The following is a 22973-nucleotide window of genomic DNA, read 5'->3' as shown; positions in this document are numbered from 1 at the left end:
ACTGTAGAGAGCCCTATGTGGGGCTTGAACTCATGAACTGTGAGATCATGACCTGAGCTGAAGTTGGATGCTTAATTGACTGAGCCATCCAGGTGCCTCTATTTCATGTTTGATAACGAGGGCCTATAGAGGAAATGGAAAGATATTGCCAAAATTTTATTGCTTATTTCAAACCTCATTGATCAATTCAAGGTCTGCCTAACTAAAGCCCTCATTATCTTATTGTATCTATCTATCTATCTATCTATCTATCTATCTATCTATCTATCTATCTATCTATCTATTTTGAATGAGTGGTGAGAACAGAATTTTTCCCTTGTTACCAATCTCAGAGAGAAACCATCCAGTCTTTCTCTGTGAAGTGTGATGTTAGCTATAGTTATTGTGCAGAAGCTCTTAAAAAAAATTTTTTTTAATGCTTATTACTTATTTGAGAGAGAGAGAGAGAGAGAGAGAGAGGGACAGAGTGCAATCAGGGGAGGGTTAGAGAGAGGGAAGGAGACACAGAATCTGAAACAGGCTTCAGGCTCCAAGCTGTCAGCACAGAGCCTGATGCGGGGCTTGAACTCACAAACTGTGAGATCATTACCTGAGCCGAAGTCAGATGCCCAACTGACCGAGCCACCCAGGCACCCCTATATTATTGTCTTTAAATTAGACACTGCTGCTCAACACTATCCAGGAATCAGTCTCTTTTTTTCCCTTGTATTCTACCAAGAAGGAAATCGAGGCATAGGAAGATTGTGACTAATTTCACAAGCTTGACTTTTTTGTCTCCTGAAAGTTTGGAGGTTAGCTGTCTTTTGGCAGAAAGGGGATAGGTCTTTCTTGCCTGTTCCAGAATGAGCCCTGAAAATAAAATGCTCATATGCTTTGTCCTAAAAGTTAAACATGGCCTCCTTGCCTAAGAGTGATAACTGGGGAAGTCTTAAGTTGTCTTCTTGTCAGCAGAGAATCCGGGCTTTTAAAAAAATTTGTTTCTTCCACTAAAGAAGTTGAACATTTTTACATCCCCTGCCTCCCAGTTTTATTGAGATGTAAGTGACATATAACATTGTATTAGTTTTATGTGTACAACATGATAATTTGATGTGTTTTTATGTTATGAAAAGATTACCACAGTAACTGACTTGGAATTTTTGCTTCTCATTTTAGCCTGCCGCAATGACTCAGGGAGCTCAAGGAACAATCCGACCAGCTGCCAACTTTGATGCCATGAGAGATGCAGAAGTTCTTCGGAAAGCGATGAAGGGTTTTGGTAAGAAAACAGGTTTTTGGGGCGCCTGGGTGGCTCAGTCGGTTAAGCGTCTGACTTCGGCTCAGGTCATGATCTCGCAGTCCGTGAGTTCGAGCCCGCATCAGGTTCTGTGCTGACCGCTCAGAGCCTGGAGCCTGTTTCAGATTCTGTGTATCTCTCTCTGACCCTCCCCTGTTCATGCTCGCTCTCGCTCTCTCTCTCTCTCTCTCTCAAAAATAAATAAACGTTAAAAAAAATTTTTTTTTAAATAAAAAAAAGAAAACAGGTTTTTATCTTATTTATAATTGAATCTAAAGTAAAAATAAACTAAATCTAAAGTAAAAATAAATCAAGTTTATGTGTCCACCTGTGCACATACCTCAATTTAATCTGGCACCAGTCACCTTGTAAAGCAACCAAGAGATGTCCTCAAGGAGTAGCCAGCACCGACTTCATCCTTACTTAAACATGTATGGTTCTTCCAGGGACAGACGAGCAGGCAATTGTGAATATTGTGGCCAACCGTTCCAATGACCAGAGGCAAAAAATTAAAGCAGCTTTTAAGACCATGTATGGCAAGGTATTTATATTTTTTTCTTTTCTGGCCACAAACAATGGCCTGTAGACTCTGCCTTTATGCGAGGTTGGACACTATGTTTTTATTAGTACTGATGGTACAAAGTAGAGACAAGACTCCAGAGACCCCAGAGTGGTGTGTTTGCTATGTATTTCTCTTAAAAGTCTAATTCGGGAGTAATCCTTCATCTCATAATCATACCTCATACTATGTCTGATAGATGCTTAGTAGAAAACAGATTATGGCTACAATAGTGTAACTGATAGTAGATAACTTTATATATAAAATAGATAAACAGTATAATAGTTTGGTTCTCAGTCTTCTCTTTACAGTGGGATTCAATGACTTATCACATAGCCCCTGCTTGTTCTTGGTGTTTGGCATCGTCTTCCACTCCATTCTCTCCCTCTAATCGTATCCTATATTATGCCCACGTGGAACTTCTTGCCATTCCCTGTGTACATCATGATCTTTTATAACTCTATGCTTGGTATATGTTGTACTCTTGGCCTAGAACACCTTTTCCTCTTTTTCTTCATGGCAAACAACTTCAGGATTTGGGTTAAATCAGCTTCTCCGTGAAGTTTCTCTCATTGCTCTAGGCAGAATTTAGCTCCTTCTCTCACTGTGGTCTGACAGCATTTTGTAAAACTTCTGCTCTGATCTCACTGCCCACTCCCCAAAACAGTGAGCTCCCCTCAGGCTAACCATGTCCTACTCATTTGTGCATTTTTAGCACCAAGTACAGGAATGATAATAGCCACTTGATAAATATTTGCTGAATGGATGATCAGTAACAAAATATAGCAAGATTCTATGGCTAAAAAGTGCTACTGCTTCTTAGATATAAAGGGGAAAACTGGGTACCATTGGTTTGCCATTTAGATAGGAATCCTAAAACTTTCTAACATTCTCTGGATCTAGTTTACTTTTCTTAGAATGGGGGCAGAGGTTCATCAGTTGGTCCCACTTGACCTATTTTACTCTGCCTTACCCTCCCTCCTTGGCCCAGGTCCACTTTCGTCAGTCTTTTTTTTTTTTTTTTTTTTAAACGTTTATTTATTTTTTGAGAGAGACAGAGTATGAGTGGGGAAGGGGCAGAGAGAGAGGGAGATACAGAATCCAAAGCACGCTCCAGGCTCCGAGCTGTCAGCCCAGAACCCGATGCGGGGCTTGAACTCACAAAGTGTGAGATCATGACCTGAGCCGAAGTCAGACGGTTAAGTGACTAAACCATCTGGGAACCCCTCCACTTCTTCAATCTTAAAGCTGATTAAGCAACACAAACTCTAGATTTCCTTAGGGTTCAACCTCATACTTGCTTCTCTAACAAAAGTATTTTCCATATTATGAATTTCTTTAGTTTGTATATAGCCTGTGCTACGCTGTCCTGAATTTTCTTATATATCAGTTTAGAATTAAAACTAAACTCACAGCATATGTTTTTTTATTCCCAGCCATCTTTTCTTTGGCTTCCTATTAATAAAAATATCATTCTTCTAGGGGCCCCTGAGTGGCTCAGTTGGTTAAGCATCCAACTTTGGCTCAGGTCGTGATCTTGCAGTTTGTGGGTTCGAGCCCTGCGTTGGGGTCTGTGCTGACGGCTAAGAGCTTAGAGCCTGCATCTAATTCTGTGTCTCCCTCCCTCTCTGCCCCTCCCCCACTTGCTCAAGCGCACGTGCGTGCATGCTCTCTCTCTCTCTCTCTCTCGCTCTCTCGCTCTCTCGCTCTCTCAAAAATAAATATTAGGGGTGCCTGGGTGGCTCAGTCGGTTAAGTGGCCGACTTCAGCTCAGGTCATGATCTCATGGTTCGTGGGTTCAAGCCCCACATCGGGCTCTGTGCTGACGGCTCAGAGCCTGGAGCCTGCTTCAGATTCTGTGTCTCCCTCTCTCTCTGTTCGTCCCCTGCTCTCACTCTGTCTCTCACTCTCTCAAAAATAAATAAAGATTAAAAAAAAAAAATTAAAAAAAAATAAATATTAAAAAAAATTTTTTTAAGTCATTCTTCAAGCCTGCTGTGGAGTTGTCCTTGATTCCACATTCTTCTTTATCAGTCTTTGGATACCTATTCAATGCCTACTGTATGCCAGGCACTGCTTTGTCCTAGCATCTGGTTATTAACTCTGTCTTGTTGATCTAATATGTAAAAGGTCTTTTTAAAAATGTGCTTCCATCTCAAATCCACTACTCAAGTCCAAACCTGAATTAATTCTTACCTAAATGTTCTAGTAGCCTAAATGTTCTTATCTATAAACCTCTTTGTCATCGTAGTCCATACTGCCTATGGTTGCCATTTCAATGCCATTTTCTTGCATAAAAATTTCCTGTGGCTTCTCCCAGCATGAAGAATCCAACGCACATTCTTTAGCTTGTGTTCAAGGTGATGACCCAAGCATATCGTTACAACTCTGTCTCACTAATCTGTGAGAACATTCCCCTCTAACAAAATTGGTTGTCTTACTGGTTCGTTAAAAACGCTTTGCTTGTTCTTGTTTCATACTAGTGACTCCCAACCTTAGCTGAGCATCATAATTTCCTTTCAGACTTAAAAACACTTGCAGAACCTCTGAGTATTTGTCCTCAACATCAGTGTGTTTTTTTCTTTTCTCTTCTCTTCTCTTCTCTTCTCTTCTCTTCTCTTCTCTTCTCTTCTTTTCTCCTTTTCTTTTCTCTTTTCTTTTTCTTTTTTCTTTTCTCTTTTCTCTTTTTTCTCCCCTCCCCTCCCCTCCCCTCCCCTCCCCTCCCCTCCCCTCCCCTCCCCTCCCCTCCCCTCTCCTCTCCTCAAATAATTCCACGGATGATTTGAGTGCATGGTCAAGCCTGGGAACCATGTTTGTGTTTCTCATTTGTGTTCTTCCTTCTTGCCTGAAATGTCTTTCTCCTTCCTCTTTGCTTGCTAATTTTACATACTCTTCAAGATCTGGACTAGAAGCTTTCTTTGGGTTTTCTAGCCCACTTTAACTTCTCTTGTTTGAGCTTTTTCTGCTGTTTATTTATGTGCTACTTAAGTACAGGCTGCCTTATACTATCTCTTTTTAGGGGTTTACCTTATCTTTCCACAGAAGAACACAATGATGTTTCCTGCTTCCACACAGAACAAGAATAAGAACAAGTTTCTTATACTAAGTAAATACCTGCTTATTATTTTGTTCATTTGAATGATTTTTTTATTTCATATCTCTGTCTTTGTACCTGGTATAGTGGTGGAACTATAGTAGGAATTTGTTATTGTTTACTGGTAGAGTGAATAAAATACATCTGCTTTAAAATACAAACTTGAAATGTATATATTTACTTGTTTCTTAGTATACGCTACTCAAATTTGAAATTTAGGTTTTCATAAAGCAGTTCAATTCCACTTTTCCATATTTAAAAAATTTAAGCAGCAAAATTTGGAGAGCACACATAATTAGTTTGTATTTGTAATTAAATAGGATTTAATCAAAGACCTCAAATCAGAGTTAAGTGGAAATATGGAAGAACTGATCCTTGCCCTATTCATGCCACCTACATATTATGATGCCTGGAGTTTACGGAATGCAATGAAGGTACTGTGTCATTTACTTTGTATATTTTATCCTATTTTAAATGTAAAGCCCCACCAATTATGGCAGTTTACAGTGACAGCTAAATCAGTATGTTGTATCATATCATCTGAATAAATAGAGCTTTTTAGGTCTGGAGGCCAAAGAAGTATTTGATGAACTAGTAAGATTTAATTATTTTCTGTTACTTTGTTTTTCTTTTGTATAAGTCTCACTTTCTTCATTTCACATAGGGAGCAGGAACTCAGGAACGTGTATTGATTGAAATTTTGTGCACAAGAACAAATCAGGAAATCCGAGAAATTGTCAGATGTTATCAATCAGAATTTGGACGAGACCTTGAAAAGGACATTAGATCAGATACATCAGGACATTTTGAACGTTTACTTGTATCCATGTGCCAAGTGAGTATAGTATGAATATATATTGATTGAGGGAACATTCTTCACTTTGTATTATCAGGGAGCATTCTTTATTCCTTTTAATATTTAGCCCCTTGGAATCTTGACATCTTTAAGAGGGGTAGCACAGAATCCAATGTTCAAATTTCTTTGTAGTCACTATTGAGATTTATTTCCGCAGATCTAGGTTTGTAAGAGATTAGAAATTAACCTCTTTAACATTATATGGAATCAGAAATCAGCTTGGCTCTTTGTCTTAGGATGAATCTCATACTTCTTTTTTTTTTTTTTTTTTTTAAGTTTATTTTTGAGAGAAAGAGAGGCAGAGAGAGATGGCAGGGGTGGGGGCGGGGGGGACAGAGGATCCGAAGCAGGCTCTGCACTGAGAGCAGAGAGCCTGATGTAGGGCTTGAACTCATGAACTGTGAGATCATGACCTGAGCTGAAGTCAGACACTTAACTGACTGAACCACCCAGGTGTCCCTGAATCTCATACTTGCAAGGTTAGCATTGTACTGCCAGTTAAATTGGGCCATCAACTGACGATATGCAGGACTTCCATGGAAGTGCTGTAAGAGGTGAAAACTGTGAGGAGAGCCAGAGATGCAGAAACTTTTCTCAGAGTTCACAGTAATGTGATTAGCACCTTCCTTATTCTGATTCCCCAGATGTGCTGGAGAAGTGATGGAAAATTATCCAGATAGGGTATTTGGAATGATACTATAAGCATACTTAGAATGAGATGATGAAGCTCTGCTTGAAAAGACAAGCACACTGATTCAGTGTCAGGAGTTATTGGCTATCCTGCTAGTATACAAAGCTGGGCAGTCTTGAGGGATAGGAAAGCAGAAGTCAGGCTCTTCAGAGCAAAAGGAAGATAGTTCCAGAAAACACAGTGTGCGAAAGTGAGTGAATGTGGAAATGAGAAAGCAAATGGGTGGGAAGAAATTGAATTTACCTACAATGGAATAACAGAGTAGGGAAATAGATTAGCATTGAAAAACAACAAGAAGAAAAACAACAGCAAGAAGACAAAACAGGAACAGGGATTTAATGCTAAAAAATGATTATTTTTTACATGAAGGGCACCTGGCTGGCTTAGTTGGTAGAGCATGTGATTCTTGATCTCAGGGTTGTGAGTTTAAGCCCCACGTTGGGCATGGAGACTACTTAAAACAAAAAACAAACAAACAAACAAACAAAAAAGACTACATGAGGTGCCAAGTCTCTTTATGCAGAGTTCAAGGCCCAGCTATTTTACATAGTAAAGAGACCTCTTAAAGGGAGTGAGCAGAAGAATGGCTTCTCAGGAAAATGAGACTGGTTTTTGTGTGTTTGAATCCAAAGGCAATCATCTGGGAAGTTTTTCCTGAGCATCTTTTCCTGTGTGCTATCTTTAGTCTCTCATTTAGAATATGCTTCTGCTTATTTCTTGTGCCCACTGCTCTTCAAAATAGTTTCTCACCTGTAAGGAACACCTCTCCATTGTGTTCAGAATACAGTTTCTCACCTTTAAGGAACACTTGTCTATTGTGTTCCTCAGACTGACACCAAGACTTTAGAGGGCAGCTTTTCCTTCATTTGGGTTTGTGTTTTTGAGAGAAACCAAATGCCCATCTAGGCTTTGCTCTTGTTCAGGCCCACGGCTTTCTCTCTCGCTCTCTCCTTCTTTCCCTCCCATCCCAGCGAAAATTTGGTATACAAATTGGCACAGTCTGGCAGAACTTGAGTTATTTGTAGCTTCTTCCTAAAAGCTCATGTGTCATTTTTATGTCTACATTCATAATAAAACTTAAATATTAAGATTTCACTTGACTGAAGGAAAGGAAGTCCATGAAGCTCCATATTATATACTCCCTCCCTTGACTTAAATTCTTTGAGGGCAGGGACCTTGTCTTCTTGTGTCCCTACCACCTTGCATATCCTGTAGGTACTCTTTCTCTGGAGAACCTAATACAGCCTCACACAAAACAAGTGCTCCATACATTTTAGCTGCATAAATGAATACAAAGTGGAACTCAGTATAATGCATATTGATCTTAAATCCCAGCTAAGGAGAATTATAATTTCTTCATTTGAGTGGTAGTTTATATATCCTAGAAAAGATGTTTTTCTTTTTGGCTTTTTTTTTTTGGTGGGGGAGGATTTTAATAGAACTTGTGTCACATCTTCCAAGTCTTGCCTTCCTCTTTTGCAGGGAAATCGTGATGAGAATCAGAATGTTAACCACCAGCTGGCTCAGGAAGATGCTCAACGTCTCTATCAAGCTGGTGAGGGGAGACTAGGGACAGATGAATCTTGCTTTAACATGATTCTTGCCACAAGAAGCTTTCCTCAGCTGAAAGCTACCATGGAGGCTTATTCCAGGGTATGAGCTTTTCTTTTGAAGATCTGGCTTCTGTTTTAAGTTGTGAAAATATTTTAACCCTTGTGTTTTTTGTTTGAAGGTGGCTAATCGAGATTTACTAAGTAGTGTTGCCCGTGAATTTTCCGGAAATGTTGAAAGTGGTTTGAAGACCATCTGTAAGATACTTTTATGTTTTGCTTTGTTTTGTTTGTAAATGAATGAGGCTTTGACTAGTTGTTCCATTAAGTGATGATGCTTAATATAGCCTTCTGGGAATCTGCTTAGAGGCTGAGCTAATCCCATGTTTTATATACAATTCCTTATGAATGGTGGTGGTGTGATCGAATAGGGTTGTTTTGGAATTCGTTGGTCTTTATTCTGTATGCCCTTCATGAGGATTAAACAAGAATATACAGTAGATGTAGCAGTTCCATTAAAGTGAATGGGAAAGCCCTAAGGAACTATAAGTGACATCACACAAAGTGTCATTTTGAGCTCCCAAAAACATCTTTCAAATACTCAATCCAAAGAGACCCTTTTCCCTTTTGAAATGAAAAACCCGGTTTCTGGTGTTCTTTGAGATGTCCGATGAAATGGAAATTTAATTCTCTTGGAGAATATATGACTAAAGAGAGTATTAGGAACACATGTGGTATTAGCAATTGAGTGTCTTACAAATATTACTATAGTAATTATAACTAAAGTAATAATGTGCAGTTAGTATACCTCTACCATTTGCAGGAAAAGACTTTGCTGTTAATTTTCCTAAGAGAAAATGTGTCAGACTTATTATCATTCTCAAATCTTGGCTCAAATCTGTTTTCATTTTCATACTGGAATGTATCTCCTATCCTTCTCTCAGACTTGTAGAATTCAGATTTCAGTCATTATTCCTTTTTAAGTAAGGTATTATTGGGGCGCCTGGGTGGCGCAGTCGGTTAGGCGTCCGACTTCAGCCAGGTCACGATCTCGCGGTCCGTGAGTTCGAGCCCCGCATCAGGCTCTGGGCTGATGGCTCGGAGCCTGGAGCCTGTAGCCTGTTTCCGATTCTGTGTCTCCCTCTCTCTCTGCCCCTCCCCTGTTCATGCTCTGTCTCTCTCTGTCCCAAAAATAAATAAACGTTGAAAAAAAAAATTAAAAAATAAATAAATAAATAAATAAATAAATAAATATAAAAAAAAAAGTAAGGTATTATTGGTCACAGTTGCTATAGATTTTCTCACTTGAAGGGAAAAAAATGTAAAGAGTGTAAGCTATTGCATCTATGGAAAGAAAATGGGATTTATTAGAGGGAATCCTCTAGAATTGAGGGTAGCCCATCTAATGTGGCTAGAAAGATGGATTCTGAGAAAAAAATCAAGAGGGAGAACATCACCTCAAATTTCTCAGATAATTCTATAGAAAATGATCAAAGGCAGGCTAGAAGTGATAAATGAATCTGGAGCATGGATACCTTTGTCAAGGCATCATGTGTGAAGTATCTCTAACTTGCAGTGCAGTGTGCCCTGAACCGCCCTGCCTTCTTTGCTGAGAGGCTCTACTATTCTATGAAAGGTGCCGGCACAGATGACTCCACCCTGGTCAGGATTGTGGTCACTCGAAGTGAGGTGAGGCTTTCTTTTTTTTGTCTGATCTTACTTGATTTTGAATGTTAATTTCCTGAAAGTTCCTCAGCAGGTTGTCAGTCCCTCGGAATGATGTTAAGAAAGGGCATTGGGGAGGGTGCCTGTTGGGATGTGCACTGGGTGTTGTATGGAAACCAATTTGACAATAAATTTCATGTACTAAATAAATAAGAGTTCCTTTGTCACTACTGGTGGAGGCTGTGTGAAGTACAGTGTTCATTCTCCTCATGCTGTGAGAGAGGCTTAAGTTAGTGCAACAGATGACTGTGTCTCAGTGTAGCCAGTGCCAAGAATTTTTCCTACTTGAGGAGGTCTGCAGAGAATACTGGGTTATATCAAGTTGGAAAATATTTATCTTTTCATTTTCATTTTGCTAATGTAAAAAATTTTGTGAAAGATTAATCCTATTGGATAATAAAATTCTCGACATTTAGCATAGCTTTTAATTATAAAATAATTTTTAAAAATTTATCTTTATCTCTTTACCCAAATACACCTCAAATATTTTCCTTTCTTTGACTTTGTATATTTATTAGAGTTCTTTCTTAATTGAAAGAAAACCTATGCCACTAAATTATACTAGAGAAGGTAAATCATTTTTAAAAAGACAACCATCATATGATGTTTTTTAAAAAGTTGTGTATTTGTACTTAGACCTAAATTTTCTAAGCACGATCTTTTCTTTAAATTGTAATAAAATATATACAACATAAGACTTACCATTTTAATCATTTTAAAGTATGCATTCCAGTGGCATTACGTACATTCACGTTGTTGTACAACCATACCACCACAACTTTTTCACCTTGCAAAACTAAAAATCTATATGCCTGTTAAACAATAATTTACCATTCTCCTTTCTCCCTGGCCCCTGGCAACCACCAGCCACCATTCTATTTTCTCTACCTATGAATTTGACTACCCTAGGTACCTTGTATAAGTGGAATCATACAGTATTTATCCATTTGTGACTGGCTTCTTTCTTAGCATAACATTTTCAAGGTTCATCCATGTTGTAGCATGTGTCAGAATTTCTTTCCTTTTTAAGGCTGACTAGTATTCCATTGTATGTATACAATACCTTCTATTTATTCATCTGTCAATTGACAGGTTGCTTTCACCTTTGGCTAGTATGAACACTGGTGTACAAATATTTGCTTGAGTCTTTGCTTTCACTTTGTGTACATACCTGAAAGTGGAACTGCTGTATCGTATAGTAGTTCTATTTTATTTTTTTTGAGGAATCACCATATCTTCTGCAGCAGCTATACTGTTTTACATTCCTACCAGCAGTGCACAAGGGTTCCAATTTCTCTACATCCTGCTAACACTTGTTATTTTCTGTTTTTGATAATAACCATTCTATCAAATGGTTTTATTATTTTTTAAATGGTTTTTAAATCACAAGTATTTTTTGGAATAATAGATGAGACTAGTACCACCCTTATTCAAGATTTTTACAGAACAGTAAATTAGCCCTTCACTGGGTGATGCTAGCAGTGGTATAAATGCTAGCTATTAAATGTCAGTCACTTGGTGTGTTTTTTTTCCCTCTCTGCTTTGATTATAATTATATTCTTTTCACTATTAAAGAATAATTCTAATAATACCAGTTTTCTCTTAACAGCTTTTTTCTAACATCAAAAATATCATCTCTTGCATGCAGATTGATCTTGTACAAATAAAACAGATGTTCAAACAGATGTATCAGAAGACCCTGAGCACAATGATTGTAAGTGACACAAGTGGAGATTACCGAAGGCTTCTGCTGGCCATTGTGGGCCAGTAGGAGGGATTTTTAAATAAACGAAGCTCTTCACAGCATATCCTTCAAAGCAGTGACTGACCTGCATGCAGCAATATCAACCATCACCAAACCAAAAGAGCTTTTTACTAAGCATTGTGTCAGGGTATTGTGCTTGGTTTGCACATGTGGTTATTGCCTTAATTCCAATGTTATTTTTTTCTCTATATACAATCAACGTGAAGCCATATCACAATGATGTAGTATTAACGCGATATTTGTAAGGCATAATTCTCACTGTTCTTACTCTAATCAGGGTCCCAAATTGAATAAAAATCACAGCAATCTCTAATTCTGTGTAATAATGATGAATAAAAAAAAAAGTTGCTGAAACTCTGCCTTCCAGAGCCCCATAGGTCCATTGGACAGTTATAGTTGGTAGTATATCAAAACTATATTTTTAAAAAATTCAGCTCTTTTGACATAGGAGAGTAATTTGCATCTTATTTTACATAAATTGGTATTTTATATTTATAAACACTAAACTTTCCACATAGTGAATAGATGAATATTGCCTGTAACAACTTTTTAAAAAGGGATTATATGTTTATGTGCATAAAATATATAGCCTACTTTTTTTTGTCTACTAAAATTCTCTAAAGATCTTTATTGGCCCTTGGCTTTAAAAAAAAATTATGAAATAGCTTCTTGGCCTTTTGGCTAAGATCAAGTGTAAAAAAAAAAATTATGACTTTAAGAATTAGTTGTAATTTAATCATGATTCAAGAAAGTGAAGCTTCACATGTAGGAGGTGTTCAGTTAATGAGTGAATGAAGCTTAAAGCATCACTGGGAAAATTGAGTGCTAGCTCTTTGGAGAAGTGTTCAGGAGCTCAGTTAGTGGTGTAGGAGGATGATTGCAACACCCATTGGTTTACCCCCAGTAAATTACTTATTGAGTAATTACTTATTGAGTATATTGAGCATTATAATGGGTAGCCAGGAGAAATATGAAGGAAGGAAATTTATAATATACTGGGGGTTCTAAATAAAAAGACACCAAAAAAAAAGTGGTAAGTGTTAGATTATAAATTCTGCTGAGAGGAGAACCGTAGTTCTTTGTGTGAAGCTCCCTGGCACAAAGCAGAAATTTAATAGATTTTACGAATGATTGTACTAAGAACTGAGGAGAAGAATAGTAAATATGAATTATAATTCAATGAACAGTTTTGTGTAAATACCAAGGGGCATATAAGTTGGCATAAGATACAACCTTACTCTTAGATAGACCTATGTACGATTGTAGCATAAGGTAAGATACATGGGTAGAAGGATAATGGGTTAAGATGGATGTTAATTACTTTTTTAAAAAAAAGTATCATTGAGGGTTGCCTGGGTGGCTCAGTTGGTTAAACGTCCAACTCTTGATTTCGACTCAGGCCATGATCTCACGGTTTGTGGGATCGAGCCCCACATGGAGCTCTGTGCTGATAGTGAGGAGTCTGCTTGGGATTCTCTCTCACCACCTCCCCCCTACATGCACTATCTCCCTCTCAAAAATATATAAACATATATTTTAAAAGTATCACTGAAAAAGTTCAGTTTGGATGTAGGTTTTAAAAAAGTAACAGTGATGAGATTTGGTAAAGATGAGAAATGGGGGTAAGGTATTAAGGAAAGAAAAGATATGATCAATAAAATATGTTTTTTAAACCTTTTGAAAATTAGATATAATTCATATACCATTCACCTTTTTAAAGTGTACAACTCGGTGGTTTTTAGTATATTCACAAATCTGTGCAATCATCACCATAATCAATTTTGAACATTCTTATCACCCAAAAAGAAACTTTGTACCTATCAGTAGTCACTCCTCATTCCCCCTCCTCCTGTCCAGCCCGTGGCAATCACTAATCTACTTTGTCTTTCTATGGACTTGCCAATTTTGGACTTTTCATATGAATGGAATCATTAAATATGTGACCTTTGTGTCTGGCTTCTTTCAATTAGCATACTGTTTTTTCAGGTCCATCTGTGTTGTGGTATGAATCAGTCTTCATTCTGTTTTAAGGCTAAATAATCCACTGTAACAAGGACACACATTTTTTTTTTTTTTGTCCATTCATCAACAGATGGACATTTGGGTTGTTTTTACCTTTTAACTATTATGAATAATGTTGCTGTGAACATTTATGTACAAGTTTTTATGTGGACACATGTTTTCGGTTCTCTTGGCCATGGAACTAGGAGTGGAATTGCTGAATGATATACTATCTTTATATTTAGCTTTCTGAGGATCTGCCAGACTGTTTTCCAACAGCTGCACCATTTTACAATCCTACCAGCAGTGATCCCAGTTTCCAAAATTTTTTTTTTTTTTTTTTTTACTAAATTTCTTTTTTTTTTTTTCAACGTTTATTTATTTTTGGGACAGAGAGAGACAGAGCATGAACGGGGGAGGGGCAGAGAGAGAGGGAGACACAGAATCGGAAACAGGCTCCAGGCTCTGAGCCGTCAGCCCAGAGCCTGACGCGGGGCTCGAACTCACGGACCGCGAGATCGTGACCTGGCTGAAGTCGGACGCTCAACCGACTGCGCCACCCAGGCGCCCCACTAAATTTCTCTTCATCCTCACCAACACTATCATTATCTGTCTCTTTGATTATAGCCAAGTGGATGTGAAATGACCTCTCGTTGTGGCTTTGATTTGTATTTCCCTTTCTTGTGCTAATTAACATTTGCATATCTTCTTTGGAAAAATGTTTTCTAATACTTTTTCCATTTTAAAGTTGGGTTATTTGTCTCTTTATTGTTGTAAGGGTTATTTATATATTCTGTGTAGTAGACCCTTATCAGATATTATTTTATTTTGTATGCTTCTATGTGTTTTTATGAAGTCAGTTTAGGTTCAGCCATAAGAGGAGACACAAGAGAGGCTCAAGAACATTATTATATTCAAACTTTCTAGAGACCAGAGGCACTGCACACACAGGGCCATATGGGAAAGACACCAGGGTGGTCAGGAGGAGGGCCAGGGGGGAATGCTTAGGCCATGACCTTTATTGGGGTTTCTAAGGGAGAAGCAAAGTTGGATAGGGTAAATAATTCAGTATTGGCTAGTTTGAATAATTTTGGTAATTTTTGAGCTATATGGGTGGTCTCTAGTGTCCTCTTACCTGGCTCTAGGATAATTAAAGTAGAGGAATATTGCCTCCTCGGGTGCAGGGCCAAACGTAAGAGGTAAGGCTCTGGATTGGTTAGTTTGCATATCAAAGGCATGCTCCTAGTTGGGGGCTTTTGCTGTCTCTGAATGGGCAGGGAGAAGGCAGTCACTCCACAGTCAGAAAAGTTTTTTAAGATAGAAAATATAATACACAAAAAATTATATACCCATACAATATATATTTACAAAGATTTTCTCCTGTGGACTGCCTTTTTCCTTTTTTTTTAAGTTTTTTTTTTTTTTAAAGTAATCTCTATACCCAACATGGGGTTCAAATTCATGACCCCACATCAAGAGTTGCATGCTGTATGGACTGAACCAGCCAGGTGCCCCTTTTTTACTTTTCTGCTGGTGTTCTTTGATTTTAAAGCACAAAACTTTAAAATTCTGATTCCAGTTTTTCTATTCTTTGGTTGCTTGTACTTTCAGTGTCATGTCTAAGAAACAATCGTCTAATGCAAGGTTAACATGATTTACCCCTATGTTCTCTTCTAATATTCTAATGTTTTTAGCTTTTACATTTAGGTCTTAGTTCATTTTTATAAATGGTGTGAAGGTGTTCAACTTATTTGTTTCGCATTTTGATATATGGTTGTCCCACCATCATTTGTTGGAAAGACTATTCTTTTCCCACTGAATTGTCATGGCACTCTTACTTTATTTCCGAACTCTCAACTGTATTCCATTTGTCTATATGTTTACCCTTATGCCTTGATTAAGCTACACTTAATACTTGATAAATGTAGTTTTGTAATAAGTTATAAATTGGGAAGTGTGAGTCTTCCAACTATGTTCTTTTTCAACATTGCATTTGCTATTCTGGCTCTCTTGCATTTCCATATGAATTTTATTTTATTTTTAAATTTTTTTTAATGTTTGTTTATTTTTGAGAGACAGAGACAGTGTAAGCAGGGGAGGGGCAGAGAGAGAGGGAGATACAGAATCTGAAGCAGGCTTCAGGCTCTGAGCTATCAGCACAGAGCCCGACGCAGGGCTCAAACCCACAAATTGTGAGATCATGACCTGAGCTGAAGTCGGACGCTCAACCAACTGAGCCACCCAGGCACCCCTTCATATGAATATTAGAATCAGCTTGTCCATTTCTGCAAAATATCCATCAGGGATGTTGACAGTGATTACTTTGACTTTCTAAATCAATTTGAGGATGAGCAGTACATTTGATTGTATTAATGAATGTTGTCAGAAATAAATTGACTGGAAATAACAGATTAGCTAATTAGAAACAATTTTTTTGGAGTAATGTGAAAGGAGTTTGTTGGGATAGTGAGTCATCTAGTGGAGGTTTCTGAAACCCAAACTAAAGTTTGAATTTTATTAGATGATAGAACTTTTTTTGTCCCCCAAATTGGTTTGTATATGTAGATGACTTAATTCTGATTCTTGGTACTGTTGTATTTTCTTTGGCACTAAAAAGGGCCTTTTCCTTGTTTTCTTGCAAAGTTGATGTTTTAAATCTGTCAAAAAACATTTGAATGCCTTTCCTTGTAAGGATTACATGAAATTCAGAGTGGTCACTGCTATGCATTCCAGGAGAATAAAAGAACTATATAACACAAGGTTTTACCATCAGGCATTCCACAGTCTAATGATAAAGGGTTAATTATGTTTAAGGAAGTGACACCTGTTACTTATCCTTTCTTGCCTTGGCATCATGAGTGATCTAGAACAGTTCCCTAACAAAGACTTGGCCGTAACCCTTGCTTATTATGTAAAAAAGTATTTCGTGGGCAAGGTAGGATGGCTCTCTCAGTACTAATTCACTCAGAGCCCTCACCTGGGAAAAAAATCCAGAGAGAAATTACTCAGTAGTTCCATAGGTCTATTTGTTTTAATTACTAATAACACTGCAACATTTAAAAGATTTTTTTCTTAATTTTTATAATTTTAATATGTTTATAACAAATAAAATTTATTTTTAAAATTTGGCTGTGGTAGTTTTGTATCCTAAGACATTTCCAATGGGAGTAGTATGTGTGTGTGTGTATAGTTTAATAATTTTTGAAATAATTTTAAATGTACAGAAAAGTTGCCAAAACAGAGCAAAGAATTTCCACATCTCTTTCACCCAGATTCTCATATAGTTAACACCTTATTGCTTCATTGATCACTTTGTTTACATGTATATGTGCATATGCATATATTCCTTACTATTAGTCCTTTTCTGGACATTTTGAGGGTGGACAAAGCAAACTACAGACTTGATGTTCCAACACTCCTAAACACCCTGTTGTGTATTTTCCTCTAAATAGTGTCCTGTATAAAAGCAAACAAACTTCCATATCAGGGAATCAGTTTTGGTACACTACCATCCAATCCATTAAGCCCATTCAAATTTTGCCCACTGTCACAACAATGTCTCTCTTCTGGTCCAAAATACTATACAGGAATACATATTGCATGTAGCTGGCATATATCTTCAGACTCCTTTGGAACAGTTCCCAGTCTTTCATGTCTTTGACAGTTTTAAAGAGTACAGCACGTACTTTCAAGAGGGTGGCCTAAAACCTGAGTCTCTCTGATGGCAGGAATAGCACAAAATGATGCTTTCTTTTTCCCAGTGAGTCTCATCAGGAGGCATGCAATGTAGACTCCTCCCAATCCTGGTGATGTTAACCTCAACCACATGATATTGTTGGTTTCATTTCACAATTTCCCCTTTGTAATTGATTGGTATTCCAAAATCATGCCAATATTCTCTTCTCATCAAACCTCCTCTCACCAACTTTAGCATCCACTTATATAGTGTGTGCCAAATGGTAATTCTCTGTTTCCATCATTTCCTCTTTCTTATTGGGTTGGCATTCTGTTAGGAGCTCTCTCCATTTATTTATATTCATGTGAACTTGTGTATCCCTATTTTACTCAATGGACTGTAATCATTATTATTGTTTATTTTGGCACCCAAATTTAACCAGTGGGAGCCCCTTCAAAATGCCTCTTAATATTGCAACATTTGAAAGTATGTATGTTGCTAAGACCCATCCACGTGTAGTTGCAGTTAATTCATTTAGACTGCTTTGTAATATGCTATTTTGTGACTATATAATCAATTTGGTCATCCACTCATCCACTGGCGGGCACTTGGGTTGTTTCCACGTTTTTGCTATTTTACTATTCCAAAACTCTTGGTGTTTTCAAATGTATTAAAACTTTGGATTAGTATTATATACTTAGTCTATTTATTGTATAAGTATTGAGCACCAGAAGTAGGACTGTTTTGCACTCTCACCAACAGTGTGTGAGAGGCTCACTTTTAAAATAACTCATCTGCATTTTTCATGGAGAAAGATTTAAATGACCGGTTTTCAAAGCCGTGTAATAAAGGCTTTTATTTTTAAGTAAATTTCCTCTTGGTTTTCCAACTATTTATGTAGGGATATTGAAAGGAAAAGGTCGAGAAAACAAAATCCAAAGTTAGAAAACGTTGCAGTTAAGTTAAAGCAAAGTTGCAACCGCGAACATGGCAACAGAAACTGCCACTCAAGCGCCTAGTTCTTGGAGCGCAGGCGCAGACAGCTGTTTCCACCACAGAAACCATTACCGCGAGTCTTAGGGATAAACTTGTAAAGAATGCCAGAACTAAGTTCTCGCGAGAGGTGGTTAGTTACTATAGTTGCGGGTAACGCAATTGTGGCTGCCTCAGGTAAGACGGCTATAATTCCTCCGAAACTCTCTGCCCCCCGATCTCTCCTTCGTGGACCTGCGACCACACCCCGTTACAGCTTCTCTTCAGCTACAGCCAGAGTGAAACGCTGGGACCGCATCCCAACGCAGTGCACTCGGGTACAGACTTAAATGCCACCGACCCTGCTAGGCGCAGAAGCTACAGCTAACCCCGGACCTCCCACCTGAATCCAGACTTAGACCCCTTTCTGGCTCTGCGCCGAGGTCTCCGGCAGTAAGCGGGCGCTAAGCCTGTGTCCCCAGACCACACCCCTTCACATGGTTTCCTTCATCAAACCTTTTCTGATTTGACTGTTACCTTACATTTTCTTAGGAGCGATATGACAAGAAGTGCAGGTCTGCTGGGGGCAACAGGAGCGCCCCTCCCCGACCCCCCACTGACTGCCCTGACCATCACTTGTAACTAGCCAGATTTCTTGCATTCATTATTCAGTAAATACGCCGCTAAGACAAGGCATAGTGCCGGGCACTCAGAGACTGTAAATACGAGAGAGATTCCTTGTATGTAAGGGAGTATTTGAGCATTCAGGAAAAGCAGTGCGTATTAATAATACCACTTGTGCGGTGCTTCATAGGTTAAGCAGTTTTAGTGGATATTCACAACAAATGTGAAACATCAGAAGTTAAATTATATATTTCACAGAAGGTGAAACTGAGGCTCAGAGAAATTAGGCTTTTGTCCAAGATCAGGCTAGTGAAGGTCTAATTCCCGTGATACTATTGAAAAGGAAAGAAGAAAACTGATGTAAAAGGTCATTTTCAAATGTGAACTTGATAAGAAAATTGTCAGGGTCACTTAGGCTGTGATTGAGCCTGAAGACATGGTGTTAAACAAGTGACCTGTTTTAGATGACTAAAGGTTGAGGGAGTAGCTGAGAAGAGGCAGAATAATTATATAGCCTGGGGACACTAGATAGCTCCTTTTTTGTACCACCACTCCTAGACACAGCATAGTATGCCCTCAGCAAACATTTGAATTGCCTTAAGTTCCACTTTGAATTGAGTCAGAAAATCTTTCTTAAACATATCCAATTAATTTTTGAAATTGTGTCCTTAATGTTGTAAAATAATTTAAAAATATCATTGACTAAATAAGACGTATGTCAGGACTTTTGCTAATGGACTAGCCATTATTCCATATGGCTGTTTCCTTCCTGTGCTCAAAGTATAGTTTTGTAAAAGTGAGAGATTAAGGAACCATTGAGGGGAACTTTGCACATCAAAAAAAAAAAAAAAAAAGTCTACCAAAGAACACTATGGAAGATGTGGGGGGCAGCGGGGAGTAAGGGAGATGGCACTCCTACCCTCTATGTCTTGTGATGATTTGTGCTTATGGGTTAGTTACACATATAAGGATCATTTTAGTGCTAACTGATGTAATCCTCCTTGTGAACAACTCTGTAAAATACTGCCTGTCTAGCTGCAAAGGTTGAAAAGGGCACAAAACATTGATGGGACTATGGCATTTTCCTAGGTTATCCCCTAGTATTGGTTATGATATAATATGGGTACTTCTACAGCTATGGTACTGGAGGGGAAAGGTGGATTCATTATATTTACAGAGACCAGAGAAGACCAGAGGGACTTTGCCCAAGTGCTGATATGGAGCAGGTGTCATCAACAGGCAGACCTGTGCAGATCACTGTGACAGATGGATATGACTTGGTAATGTTATCTTTGGAAATCTGAGAAGGCCTTAGTTTATTCATTCTTCTTGAAAGTACATTTGTCTTTGAGTTCAGGTTTCCCTGTCAAACATCTACCTGCAGGTTGGGGGAAAATGTATTGGAAACAGCAGCAGGAGAAATGCTTTTGCACCCTCCTATAACACCTGACCTGCTGGTCTTACTTAACATTGCACTGGTACTACTTTCTCAGTTTTCCTTTTTGTTTGACTATATAATCAGCAGGTCAAATCACTATGTGTGTGAAATACCTGGCAACTTGAATACTAAATTTTACCGGTGACACAAGAAGTGATTTTTGTTTTCATAGACCGCAGGTCTTTTCTCCTGAAAAATATCTGAATTCTTCCAGAGTTTCTCTTGTGATTAATTTCATTTGATGAATTTAAATAAAAACTACAATATGAGTTAACTATAAAAATTACAAAATAATGAAATGGCAGATATTCATTCACTATTATGAAGTCAAAAGCTCATTGCAAAACAGGATGTAATGAATGATATTTTGCTTTGTTTTAAAAGATGTATAAAAGATGTGTGTATAAATGTGTGTACATATTTGTATATATATTTACATACATACATGCATATATATTCACTGGAAAGCACTAAAAAATATATTCTAAAATGTTAATAGTGTTTACATATTAGAGTGAAATTACAGGTGATTTGTTTTCCATGTGCTTTTCTCACTTTTTCAAATGTTTCACAATATACTTTTATAATCATGTAAACACAAAAGTTATTTTTAAAACTCCAACATAATGGCATTTAAATAGAATGTTGCAGTTAGTTACAACTAGACTTTTTAAATGACTTTCTACCTACCTAACCTTTTTGTATATGTGGTATAGTTTGTTAGGAAAACACGGAAAATGCTATTTAGGTCAAGTCAAAATGAGTTTCCAGATGTATAGGGAAATTCTCTATTTGAGTAAAATTGTAAAGTGTATCCTTCTGTCAACAGAAAGGTTTTAAAGGAGATACTCCAGTTACTTTTATTCGTGCAGAATTCAGTCAAGTGGTTCTGGGAGACTCTGCAAAAGTTACAGTTTCTCCAGAAGGAACTGCAAAATACAACTTCACTAGCAGCTTTGAGTTCAATCCTGAAGGAGGAATTACTTTGGATGACCTCGCCCACAAACCTGTGTTCTGTAAGTCCTGTGGTACTAGAAATGTTAATTATGTGAGTATGTTATAAGGAGATTCCAAGGTATTTAGTAGTTGTTTTGGGGGAAAATGAACACACCTTACCTTCTTAACCTAGGAATAATGTGGTATACTTTGAAACCTAGCTGCTTTTGGCAGCAATCTCCATGGCCTGCTAATTCTAATCAATTTGTATCAAAGACCTTTTGACATTTGGCTGAACTTTGCAGCCCTTGCCTCTGGAGTTGGGTTGAGAGCTTTTCCTAAATATTCCTATATTTAGGGTTGACAGATTTAGGAAAAAAAAAAAAAAACAAAAAACCCTGAAAACAAAATTTGGGACATACTTACATTAAAAAATTATCCATTGGTTATCTGAAATTCAAATTTAATTGGGCAGCTTGTGGGGCACCTGGACAGCTCAATGGGTTAAGCGTCCAACTCTTGATTTCAGCACAGGCCATGATCTCATGGTTCGTGATATTGAACCCCATGTTGGGCTTCATGCTGACAGCAAGAAGCCTAATTGGGATTCTCTCTCCCTCTCTCTCTGTCCCTCCCCCACTGTGCATGAGCTCTGTCTCAAATAAATAAACTTAAAAAAAAATAATTGGGGATCTTGTATTTTACCTGGCAATCTTGTCTGTACTTCTGTATACAGTACTTCTGTACACTTTTTTTGAAATTCAGGTTTGTATCTTATTTATTTCAGAATTTCTAGCTCCTAGACATAAAAGGACATAACTGGGCTCAAAAAGTGTCTGTTGAATGAATTAATGAATATATGATTTCTGTATCCACATTTTTACAGGTTCTGAGTACACAGTATTATCTCTGACTGCTTTGTTCTTATGTCTGTATACTAGTCTTATGGCTTTTTTTTTTATTTTTATTTTTTTAACATTTATTTATTTTTTGAGAGACAGAGAGAAACAGAGCACGAGCAGGGGAGGGGCAGAGAGAGACGCAGACACAGGATCCAAAGCAGGCTCCAGGCTCTGAGCTGTCAGCACAGAGCCTGATGTGGGACTCGAACCCATGAACTGTGAGATCATGACCTGAGCCGAAGTTGGTCACTTAACTGACTGAGCCACCCAGGTGCCCCTTGGCTTTTTTTTTTTTTTTTTTACCTGTACTCTTAATTTTTGTTTAGTTATTTTTTTAATGGCAACATCTCCTATGGTTCCTGCCAAAACCACAGATTCCAAGATCTCAGACCTAGGGAAGGAAGACCTGGGAATCATACAGTACTCTAGAACGTTGCTTTCTAAACCTTTTTTTTTTTTTTTCCATAAGAGTCACCTGAGGCTCTGGAAGAAAATAGTTTTCAGAGTCCCACACTAGAACACTAAATTCATGATTGCCAGGAGAGGAGCCTAGGAAGCTGCATGTAGGAACAAAAGCCTCAGGTGACTCCTGGGAAGCATTGCTCCAGAAAAGTGATTCCTAGCTCTTGCCTAACTGGAAATCAGTTACCCATGGACGCATCCACCTGATCCACGCTCTCTGACCACTTTCTTCTACTTCTTTCTTCTTTGCTCTGTGCTTCTCTCTTAATCCCAACCTCAAATAAGAGGAGTGTCAAGTCTCCTAACTGCCTCCCTCCTTGTCATGTTAAATGGGAAAAGCAGAACTGGAACATTGTTTTAAATGTGTCACTGAACTCATGAGAAAGAAAGGGCAAGCCCTTTGTTCTAGAGGCAAAGCAGGAACTGAACCTGGAACTCTTGAACAG

General features: G+C 38.0%; 2 protein-coding genes across 6 annotated transcripts in view; both read left to right on the top strand.

The window, feature by feature from the left end:
* Nucleotides 1-11870, top strand: part of LOC124506907 (annexin A7) — a 50959-nt gene extending 39089 nt beyond the window's left edge. For all 5 annotated transcript variants that reach the window (XM_047072953.1, XM_047072956.1, XM_047072958.1 and 2 more), the window contains 8 exons: nucleotides 1156-1258; nucleotides 1723-1817; nucleotides 5250-5363; nucleotides 5594-5764; nucleotides 7959-8129; nucleotides 8209-8284; nucleotides 9603-9715; nucleotides 11400-11870. In XM_047072953.1, the coding sequence (XP_046928909.1) occupies nucleotides 1156-1258; nucleotides 1723-1817; nucleotides 5250-5363; nucleotides 5594-5764; nucleotides 7959-8129; nucleotides 8209-8284; nucleotides 9603-9715; nucleotides 11400-11522 (966 nt within the window). In that variant the 3' untranslated portion in view covers nucleotides 11523-11870. The remainder of the gene's footprint in view (nucleotides 1-1155; nucleotides 1259-1722; nucleotides 1818-5249; nucleotides 5364-5593; nucleotides 5765-7958; nucleotides 8130-8208; nucleotides 8285-9602; nucleotides 9716-11399) is intronic.
* Nucleotides 11871-15697: 3827 nt separating this feature from the next.
* CFAP70 (cilia and flagella associated protein 70) overlaps nucleotides 15698-22973 on the top strand; it is a 106466-nt gene continuing 99190 nt past the window's right edge. The window contains exons 1-2 of the mRNA XM_047072952.1: nucleotides 15698-20069; nucleotides 21057-21243. Of these exons, the coding sequence (XP_046928908.1) occupies nucleotides 20007-20069; nucleotides 21057-21243 (250 nt within the window). The 5' untranslated portion in view covers nucleotides 15698-20006. The remainder of the gene's footprint in view (nucleotides 20070-21056; nucleotides 21244-22973) is intronic.

This window comes from Lynx rufus, unplaced genomic scaffold (assembly GCF_022079265.1).
Source record: "Lynx rufus isolate CCGP_SWC_20201006 ecotype Redwood Valley unplaced genomic scaffold, mLynRuf1.p SCAF_11, whole genome shotgun sequence".
In the NCBI taxonomy this organism is placed as follows: Eukaryota; Metazoa; Chordata; class Mammalia; order Carnivora; family Felidae; genus Lynx; species Lynx rufus.
This window is presented reverse-complemented; position numbering and strand designations above follow the sequence as displayed.